The sequence below is a fragment of the Limanda limanda genome, chromosome 11 (genome assembly GCF_963576545.1).
Source record: "Limanda limanda chromosome 11, fLimLim1.1, whole genome shotgun sequence".
In the NCBI taxonomy this organism is placed as follows: domain Eukaryota; kingdom Metazoa; phylum Chordata; class Actinopteri; order Pleuronectiformes; family Pleuronectidae; genus Limanda; species Limanda limanda.
The window spans coordinates 20,520,120-20,531,165 of record NC_083646.1 but is presented as its reverse complement, the minus strand read 5'-3'; the positions used below and the strand labels follow the sequence as shown (position 1 = coordinate 20,531,165).

Genomic DNA, 11,046 nt, shown 5'->3' with positions numbered 1-11,046 from the left:
AAAATACTGAGCGGTTGGCAACAACAGGAAAATAGAGAAAACTCGATACAAAACACACAAAAGAAAAATAAAGACAAAAAAAGGAACACACAAGTTCTCAATCTGGAATTAAGGTGCATAAATACTCGGGGAAAGATCAATAAGTCACAGATGTCATGTCGTTTTAATATACAGAAAAGGGTGGGTGGATTTTAAACGACATTTGTGTGAGAAACACTCAACGAAATCACCCAGGCTGACCTCACGCAGCTGGCGGAAGTGACGTCGGCTGTTGTTGACGCGAGGGGTTTGCTGGGAGAGTTTTTAGCGGGACGCCATTTTGCTCCTGGACGCGGAGGGAGAGCAGAGGAGGTTGAAGGGATCGAGCAGCTGAACGTGTTCACAGGTACATTCTCTCTGCGGTGGGTGAGACTCGGTGTTGTGGTGGTGTGCTGTGGAGGCTGGCGTGGCTGTCAGGGGAACTCGTCCCCGCAGAGATGTGGATACAACGCGGGCACCAGCTGAGGAGCTAGCCGTGGAGCTAGTTCAGTAACTGGCCGGGAACAGTCCAAACACATGTAGCGAAGTTGCCCGCAGCGCTGTCAGTAGAGTGAAGTGCTTCCGGACGGCGATCACCACCGGTCTGGGGACAGCTCGAGTCCGTATCGATCGTGAGCATGTCCGGTGAGCTGGAACTGGACATGACCTCCTCCTCCGGGCTGGTTAACGCCGCTTCACTCGGCCTACACCGGAGCAGCCCCTGACATGTCACTGTCCCTCACTGTGTTCGATCCGGATCTGTCTTCCGGCCACTAAAATGGACTAAGACCACTTGAACCTGAGCGGACATGTATTGGCCAACACCTGCACAGCTTATGGTGTTAAACCACACAGTGCTGAGGTCCAGTTGCCTATGTGCGATGACTGGGAGTCTGTCCTGAATCTTAAAGTCATCATTGTGTGGAAACTGGCATGTGGTACCTGGGCATGATCAGCATGATGAGGGAGAGGACCACCCCATAGATGAGAAATACAAACTACGCCACCAATCAGATCCATCATAGTTATCGATCACCTTCAGTCTGGTTGGACCATCTCAGCTCGTGATTTGACTTTATCTGGTATATGTGTTGGTATACTAGACAGTTTATTTTCTTAATATTTTATGGTAAATGCGTCACAAACGTGTATCAGAACCTAGAGGGAAAAAAAACTGCGTTTAACTGTATAGAGGTCTGTGTATTATAGAAATCTTACTATTTCACACTATTGGTTTGCCTTATTCCAAATCTCACTGGCCCTATGTCCCTTACCACACGTCAGAGAGAAATGGCTCTTGTATTGATCTTTATCAGTGTACCATCCCACACTGTGTGAGGTTCAGTATACATGTTGCAGCTGAGTTCACCTCACCCTCCCCTTCCAAACATGAAAGTGAACATGTCGTAGCCTTCAGTTGTCATTAAAGCACAATAATTGTCTAGTTTGGACGACTGTAACAAAAAAAACGTGCACCTTGTGATGTGCATTTTGTGTTTTTCTTCTCCAGGTCTCGACACAGTCTCATCAACACACCCCAGCCACCAGATATTATAGAAACCACACTGTAACTCATATATATATATATATCAATGTATATATGTATTGCTGTTTGTATTGGATCTATTTTCAATGCATTTTGTAGAGATTGTGGCCCCCCGAAAAAACTGCAGACTGAAAGTATCTAGTATCTGGAACAACCTGCCTCTGGACGTTTTTCTGTATTTGTACCAAATGATTGACCTACAATGTAATTTTCAATACCTCCCAAAATGCTGTCTGATTGTCTTACATCCTCATCATTTCCTGAGTGAATGCACCGAGATGCTAACTGCTTGTCCACCCTTACTCCTCAGGCACCATGGCGGCTGAAGGGAAAGACGGCTTCAGGATGAAGAGCTACAAGAACAAAGCCTTGAATCCTCAGGAGATGCGTCGGAGAAGAGAGGAGGAAGGTATCCAGCTGCGCAAGCAAAAAAGAGAGGAGCAGGTAAACACATACTGTGAAGCACTTCATTAAAAACCTTTCTAGGTTAAGGCTTCTTCTTTTAACCTCACAATGACAAATGCAAAGTTATAGTCCCGGCTGCACCATCTCTGTGAGCGTCTACAAGTGCACGTTTGGATCCTGTGTATGCAGCAGTGTCAAATAGGGATGTCGGGATTAACCGATTTTACCATAACTGTGGTAAAAAACGGGGGGGGGGGGGTACGTAGCTGGAGATTGAATGTCTGAAGGGGTACGGACTGTAAAAAGTCTGGGAACCACTGCTCTCAATTGTATGAATTGTTGTTTTCTTTACCCTAGAATGGGCCCTTCATTTTTAAACACTTTATATTTACATCAAGAGCAGTTTTTTAAAAGTTTCACTCCAGCTTAATACACCCAGTTTAGAAATCTTTGTTCTCGAAATTGACATATTCAAACAGGTTGTTCTGATAGAGTCCCCTAAAATGGCTTAAATCGAACACCTGCACTCCTTGTTTCATAACTGGGATCCATGACTAGGCTGCTATCCCCCTACCAGCAAGCTAATCATGTGACTTTGACTCTTCCCACAGCTGTTCAAGAGGAGAAATGTATCTGTACCTACAAGTGAAGAATCGATGCTGGAATGTCCAATTCAGGATCCAGACGTCAGCTCCACAGTACCTGTCGCCGGTGTAAGTATTAGTTTGCTGTTGAGTTCTTTCTCTCAACTTGTGTGGGTTTCATTTGCATCTATAACGGTGCTTGGCTACTAGTGATTTGAACACGAGGATGATTTTGAATATGTATCTTTTTTGCAGGATGGGATAATAACTCCAGACATGATTCAGATGATCTTTTCTGAAGACCCAGACCAGCAGCTCATTGCTACTCAGAAATTCAGAAAATTACTCTCAAAAGGTTTGTGCCGTATTTCTACACAGTAAATAATTTGACCTGTAGTTTAAGTCATAATCTCTCCCAGCGTTATTAGTGTCTACTTGTTGTTCCACTCTTTCACTGATGAAAACAAAAGAGATTAAACAAAATAGTTTCAACTGTAAGGAACAAACACACACACGTATTACAATTTGAGTAAAAACATACAAATTCAAATCCTGATATTTTTTGCTGAATGGATATATTTTGGGTGATCAACTGTGTCGCAAGTGGAAGAACTTAATTGCGTTGGTGTCACGTTACGACTTGAATGTACACTCATTCAGAAGTGCATGTGAACTGGCTTCTAATCTCTTCATGCATACGTGTTGATTTAAACCACTTTCATTCTCTTGATCGGTCACATTGAAGAAGGGATGAGTTCTGATCTGTTCTCCTGCACAGAGCCTAACCCACCCATAGATGAGGTCATTTCCACTCCCGGTGTTGTGAATCGCTTTGTGGAATTCCTGAAGAGGAGTGAAAACTGCACACTGCAGGTGAGAGCTACACAGCCTCTGATGTTGAAACCATTGAGGTTACACATGAGAGCTATGGTTTTGGAATTGATGCGTTTCCGAACGCAGTGCAATGTGAGCAGTGTCCAGAATTAGAGTTTTGTCTCTTGAGATATGGATAATTTATACCAGTGAAATATAGACTGGTACAAGCTACTATATGAAGTGCCTTGAATGTGTAATATGTAATGTTGTGATTTGGTACCATACAAATAATAATGAATTTTCTGTTATTCATTTCTTTGAAATTATACTTGAGCATTGTAAAGACTATTACTTAATAGGTTATATTATGTTTTTTTATTATTTGAGCCTCATGTATTTAATCATGGTGTAAATGATTGCCTGTGTGGTTATTTTAGACTGACTAAAGTGCCATGTGTGTTGTTTGTTTCTAACAGTTTGAGGCAGCCTGGGCACTGACCAACATTGCCTCAGGTACCTTCCTTCACACCAAGGTGGTGATTGAAACCGGAGCTGTTCCTATTTTCATTGAGCTGCTCAACTCTGAGTATGAGGATGTCCAGGAACAGGTGAGAGGCCACAAGATAATATGTTATTATAGACATCGAACAATATTGTTTCAAAAGCGAATATCGTCTGTTGGACTATGTTGACTGTGTGTTTTTGTTTCAGGCCGTATGGGCACTGGGGAACATAGCAGGAGATAATGCTGAGTGCAGAGACTATGTGCTGAACTGTGGGATCCTGCCGTCTCTACAGCAGTGAGTGTCCTTCCTCTCTCTCATTGAATGTGTCAATCATTACATTTCAACATTATATTACAATTGGATCCTGTTTTGTTGTGTCCAGGCTACTTGCCAAATCCAACCGTCTCACAACAACCCGCAATGCAGTGTGGGCTCTGTCCAACCTTTGCCGGGGGAAGAACCCTCCACCGGACTTTGCCAAGGTGAGTCCTCTTGTCAGGACTAAATTGGAATACTGTACCTCAGTATTTCTGCTTTCAGCATTAATTCGTGATCATCCAGCGGTTTTATTAAACTGTCCATATGTCTCTGTTGTCCTTGTCTCTTGTGTGTCAGGTATCTCCTTCTCTCAGTGTGTTGTCCAGGCTTCTGTTCAGCAGTGATCCAGATGTGCTGGCTGACGCTTGCTGGGCTCTGTCCTACCTTTCTGACGGCCCCAATGAGAAGATCCAGACGGTCATAGACTCCGGGGTGTGCCGCAGACTGGTGGAGCTGCTCATGTAAGAAAATGACAGTTATACATCCTGCCCCGGTTTTATGTTTTGGCTGGAATGTTGTGTTGTTGTTTCACATTGCTTCATTTAACCGTCGTCACCTTGGAACAGACGTGTCAGAAGAATGAACATGCAAGAGTCTGTCCAGTCTCAATTATCGCTGTCTCTCATCTCTATATCACTCACCAAAAGTTAGAATTCTCACCGGAATTCACAGATTTCATTAGTTGAGTAGCATCACCCCCCGAATCTATACAACAAATCTGACGAGAACAAAATTGCACAACCCACAAAGCCACAGTGGCCACATGCATGGGAAATAGCCACCTCAGTGAAATGGTCTTGAGTTTTTGGTTTCCGTGGATGTCCTCTGTTGTTTAAAAGCTGATAAACTGAACTGATGTCTGCACTTTTCTGAACAAATTAATGCAGACTACAAGTATAACCTGATCATCTTTAAAATAATACTCAGTTTTTCCATGTTTAAGTATAGAAAATGTCACATTTTAAAAGGTCATTCACAATCTCCACACTGTTTTACAGGCACAGCGACTATAAGGTGGTTTCTCCTGCTTTACGTGCGGTGGGCAATATTGTAACAGGAGATGACATCCAGACTCAGGTACAAGCTCAGCTCCTGATTCCCCCACTTAATTTCTTTTCTGGCTAGTTTACCAGTGATCAAACACAGTATGATGATATAGATATTAATGATAGAAAAATTACAATCTGCTGTCTGTTTCCATGTTTGTTTTCTCAGGTAATCTTGAACTGTTCAGCACTGCCGTGTTTACTGCACCTCCTCAGCAGTCCCAAGGAGTCCATCAAGAAGGAGGCGTGCTGGACTGTGTCTAACATCACAGCAGGAAACAGGGCTCAGATTCAGGTAAGTGCCGCCTTACTTGGGTTTAGTGTTTCATGCCTGAAGAAAGGTGGCCCTTAAGTGCAGCTGACAATATAAATCTTCATTGCAGAATGTGATTGATGCCAACATCTTCCCGGTACTCATTGAAATTCTTCAGAAGGCCGAGTTCCGCACAAGGAAGGAGGCAGCGTGGGCCATTACTAACGCCACCTCCGGGGGCACTCCTGCACAGATACGGTGTGTTTACCGGACTAATTCACGGCTTCTATAGGACTCTGAACAAGACCAGTACAGAAACAATTCAAGATTTGATTATCTGCTTTAGCTTTTCTGTCAGTTGGCCATGATTTCAAATCAAAAAGACACATTTTTACAGAAGTTTTATAAAGATGATAATAAAATAAAATGGATAATTTCAGCAGAAACAGAGTACTTGAACTTATAACATTTGTCCCTGTGTGAACAGGTATCTGGTGTCTCTGAATGCCATTAAACCCATGTGTGACCTGCTGACTGTGATGGATTCCAAGATCGTGCAGGTGTCTCTCAACGGCCTTGAGAACATCCTCAGACTGGGAGAACAGGAGGCCAAACAGAACGGAACAGGCATCAACCCTTATTGTGCTCTCATTGAGGAGGCTTATGGTACAACTCTCCAGCACATCACACATGTTACATCCCAGAATTGTAACAAATGGTCAGGTTTTGTCACATTGACTGAGCTAACCACCACTTTATTATTTTATTTTTTTTTAAATTAAATAACACTGCACACACAATCAGGGTAAAACAAGCAATTACCATACGTGTCACAGACAGGGTAACACAAACTCTGGGCAGCTTATATCAACTATCAGCCTTGAGTTGGGTTCTGAAAAAACTGAAAAACCTACCATTGGGTTCGGTTAGATTTCTCTCGGGATTGAACTGGTTCAGACAGAGAAATGCAACCTGACTGGCTCTTTGCTGCATAGTACTGTAGTTTGCTCTGTTGATTTGGAACATAAGTCTCCTCTCCTGTGGCCGCCTCAGTGTCCCCGTCTGGTTCCGACACTCCACTCATCTCTGTAGGCTTAAGTGTCTTTTTTTCTGAAAAGGTCTCATCAGGCTTTTACTGATCAGCTTGACTACATACCTTTCATGAAGGAAGCAGCTGAAATAGTATTTAAGTAAGCTTACTTTAAATGGCTAGAAGAGTGCCCTCTAAAGTGACAAACAGCTGTGGGATCTACACACAGCTCTATCGTGTCTTCTGTGTCATTCAAACTATCCACTTCACATCCACACCTGCATTTACCATTAGAAGTATTCTTTCATATAGCAGACGTGCATGTTTAGTTTAATCTGCCTTTTAATCCTGCTTTTTGTAAACACAGACGCGGAATGTTTCCTGAAGAAAACACCTTTTAAAACTTAAACTCTTAAATCTGTGTATGTGTTGATGCCCCTCTGCAGGCCTAGACAAGATCGAGTTCCTGCAGAGCCATGAGAATCAGGAGATCTACCAGAAGGCCTTTGACCTGATTGAGCACTACTTTGGCGTGGAGGAGGAGGATGCCAGCCTGGTTCCACAGGTGGACCAGAGTCAAGGCCAGTTTGTCTTCCAGCAACAGGAAGGGCCCATGGAGGGTTTCCAGCTTTAACCCGACCTCCTTCATCCTGGTCTCTGAGCCTCGGCCTGCTGGCCGGCAGACTCTCCTGGGATCTCATCTCTGCTGGGCCAGCTCCACCAGCTCCTCCCCACATGGCCTATTCTGTGGCTTCACAACAATGCATACTCTGTAGAGACGCAGAGATCTGTGGATAAGGAGATAGAAAGTGACAGCTCATTTGGGTCCTTGATTCCGTTTGAGACTGTGGGAGCCTGAATGGAAGGGTCAGCTCTGCTGGTTTCCTCTCCCTTGATGAAAGGCCGATGCCATGGAAAGCCAATTCACTTTAAGAAGAATTCTCTGTTTTAGCGCTACAATATGATATTCCTTTGACTTCCTGATATATTTTCTTTATCATTCTAAATGAAGTTAATATTTATGTTTCAATTAGAATCTACTGTCTCCAAATCAGCATCCATATCCCTTTTTTGAATGTGAAACTACCTCTTTAGTCTTCGGAGAGAAAGAAAATGAAAGAAGTGGGGAGGCTATTATGGCTTATTTCCAATCTTGAAAGATTCAGTGTGTAGTGGCTGACCTGTCAGCAGGCTGTGGGCAGGCATTGGCCGTAAATACAGTATTACTGTACATCCTGGTCTTTCCATACTTCTGTAAGTCTGAAGCGGCTGCATGTGCTCTCTGGATTCTTTGTCCTCTCCCGTGAAAACAACTGGAGACTCGAGGTTTTTTTATTTATTTGTCTTCTGAGAGCAGTGAGGGAGCCCCTGAGTCTCTTCTGAAGGCAGCGGCTTCCTGGATCACGTCACTGCCCTACTGTTCCGAGTGAGACTGTGACAGTGTTGAGTGAGACTGTGACAGTGCTGGCTGCGACTGCTTTTGTTTTTGCTGCTTTCTTTGAGTGGTCTTTATTTCAGAAAGCAGTATGAGAGCAGGCCAGGTCCTGTCAGTTATACGATGCAGTCTGTGCAACAGCCCTGTGACTTAAATGAGATCTGTTTTCTGTTTGTCTCTCTGAATAAGCATCATGGTTTATCTTGTTTTCTTTCTGGCTGCAATCATTTCCTTCTTGTGATGGGATTCGTCAACTGATTAGGGAGGTTTTGTATATTATATATACATGTAAGAAAGTGTAAAAGTATTTAAGTGGCAACAGGAAGGTGTGATGAGTGGTTATGTTTTCTGTCTTGTAATGCATTATTAGTGAATTCAGTCACTGTGTTCACACACCACTCATCCTGAATCACTACTTTTCCTTTTCAATGACCCAGACAGTTTTTTAGTTTTGAGGTTGTTTTTTTTCCTTCTAGGCTGTTATACTTAAATCTTTATTTTTCCGTGTTCTCGTTTCGTGGTTAGTCTAAAGATGGAAGCGCAGTGTTTTTGTTCCTACTTTTGGCTCCACCCCTGAACTATGATTTGACCATTTTTTTTTTATCACATGCATTTAAGTACAAAAACAATAATTGGTGGAGAACCAAACATGAAAGGAATCTATATTTATGTGAAATGGAAAATGTTTGTAATGCAGAAATTACATCAAGCACATTGAATTGTGTATAGTTTTCTAATATTTCTGGTTTGTATAATTGTATAATTTTTTTTTTAGTTTTTCGTAGTGTCTTTGTTTTCCCCCTGAATTTGCTGTGTCGTTGTGGCTCTCAGTAGAAATGTGTTAGAAGTCCAGCAGCTCGTGTAGGAGTGACCTGCTGTATGCAGCCACAGTCTGTGCTTCCTAACACCGACTGGATGACGGAGGTGTGACAGTGATCCTGGTATCTCTCGTGATGCCTGTGGGGTGACACACGCTTACATTGTGTAACAAGAATTAATAAACTGATCTGTTGGCTGCAAACCTTACACACTGGCATCAAAGTTCTAATTTGTATTTTAATTCTCATGCTTGTTTTAACTGGTTAATAGAGCTGACTGCTGTTGAGTACATTTACTCTCCCACCATTCAGAGGGACATGTTTTTTACTCCTACATTAATTTGACAACTATAGATAGCTTTTTTCCAGTTTTTACTAGTGAGTAGGTTAGTTAATATACATTGTTTATAACCCAAAGTTTAGATAAATCATTAACTGCCGGTTCTTGTTGATGGGCATCTGTTATTACCACGCTCTGGGCAGAGGGGGAGCAAGCTAGGGTTGCAAGTTGAGAGCGTAATGGACTCGGTATAGCTCCTTAAGAGTAGCAATGTAGCAGATGGGAGAGAAACACTCGACTACAAAACAAATGACACCAGCACCTGTAACGTCGCCAGGCTGCAGATATAGGCACTCTACAACCGGTCCACTCCCAAATCCACCACGCAGCAAACTCAATAGCACTAATGTAGCTACACTCAAATTAATCAGAGGCCTAATGGTGAGCAAAACACTTATTTCTCTTGTCGACAACACATTTGTCTTCCCCAGGCCAGAAAACACATCAGCAATACTGGTCAGTCAGTGCCCAAGTTATTAGAAATATATTTGATTTAGGATTTTAAAAGGGAAACTAAACACCTGAACTAAACTTATGGGAGAGTGGATTTTCAATGTCTAAATATAATCATGAGCCTGATTGACTAATAAGTAACCTTTAACCACGGAAGTTGTTGAAGTATTTTAGGAGGTTTGAGCTCATCACGTCATGTGTCAAATGAAACAATGAAATACCTGTCAGGCTGTTCATTCTTAAACGTCACTATTTTCTTAAGTGTGGGCTAGAATGGATGACAAGTCTGTGGAATGTCAGCTCAATCATATCTTATTACAATGTGGTGCTTTTTCCTCAGAACAGGTTACATTCCTCACAGCTGCGCCAGAGTTTCCAGTTTCTGTTGATCTCCTTGGCTGGTACTTTCCCTGCAGTCACTAAACAATGCTCTCCAGGAGAGATCCTGTGTCTTTCACCTGTCCAGGTATCGCAACCCTACTTACCGTTTCTCAAAAACACAGGGGTAGAGCAGAAGGTCAACAGTTTGATTCCGGTCTTCCACACTCCGCATGCTGAAGTGCACATCCAGTGCCAGACCAGGAAACTTTATTGATCTTGCACACACAGATCGCGAGCCATTTAAAGCATCTCTTATTTGCTGTCATCACAGCTGCTTCCACATAAACTGAAGCTAAGTATTTACAATTGAGAGCATTTTTTACATACGTAAGTGAAGTCCCCCACTTGCTCTCACATTGTTCTCTTATAGACAAACAACAACATTAGGCTCATGCATATTTTACATACTTGCCTGAATTCCAAACAAAAAGTTTTCAAACTTTAACAACTTGCAGGTTTTGTCATCACGTCTGCCACCGTCTGATCTGTTGGACAATATTCAAAGAAAATCTTAAACTTCTTCACAGTTGACCTTTCAAAATGATATTTTATGTCAACATGCTCGCATCTCGCCAGAGCTATTGTGCTATTTATCCTCGTAAACCTTAGGTGGTGTGTATTTACATCCATCAATGACTTCTATCAGTTGTACTGGGTACATACACCCTTGTGCTGTTGCAGCTAAAGCTATATCCTCTGCCTCGCAAGTTGAGAGGGAAGCAGTTGGCGGCTTTTTGGTTTTCCAGGATATCAAAGGACCATTCTCATTTAGGGTTACACAATAACCATCAAGACCAGAAACTATATACAGTGAACACAGGCCATTTACCATCATTTCAAGAACAAGGATGTTGAGAAGAAGTTCGCTGTGAAATCTGATATGTTATGTTGTCACATTTTCCCCCTGTTATTTTTTTCTTATTGTCTTGGATGTTGCACAACCACAGGGATGAGTTCGGAGCAGGGGATTTTTTTTACTGTGAAACCTGATGACGAGCAGCACCTGAAGCCTTCCACCTTCCCATCAGGACCGATCACGTCATTCTGTGCAATACTTTCAATGTCCTTTTGATTTTCTGTAGCAGTTAAGTAAATGG

The 11,046-nt window shown here is 42.5% G+C and overlaps 1 protein-coding gene across 2 annotated transcripts; it reads left to right on the top strand.

Annotated features, from left to right (window-relative positions):
• Positions 1-302: 302 nt before the first annotated feature.
• LOC133013969 (importin subunit alpha-6) lies at positions 303-8,983 on the top strand. 2 transcript variants are annotated; one of them, XM_061081058.1, is made up of 14 exons: positions 303-385; positions 1,875-2,008; positions 2,581-2,682; positions 2,809-2,908; positions 3,332-3,426; positions 3,846-3,977; positions 4,081-4,169; positions 4,258-4,357; positions 4,491-4,654; positions 5,192-5,270; positions 5,409-5,534; positions 5,623-5,750; positions 5,980-6,158; positions 6,969-8,983. In XM_061081058.1, exons 2-14 carry the CDS (start codon positions 1,880-1,882, stop codon positions 7,154-7,156), a joined length of 1,611 nt encoding a protein of 536 aa, XP_060937041.1. In that variant the 5' UTR covers positions 303-385; positions 1,875-1,879; the 3' UTR covers positions 7,157-8,983. The 2 variants fall into 2 exon arrangements, with proteins under 2 accessions (XP_060937041.1, XP_060937040.1); XM_061081057.1 differs by having other exon boundaries at positions 3,299-3,426.
• The last annotated feature ends 2,063 nt before the right edge of the window (positions 8,984-11,046 follow it).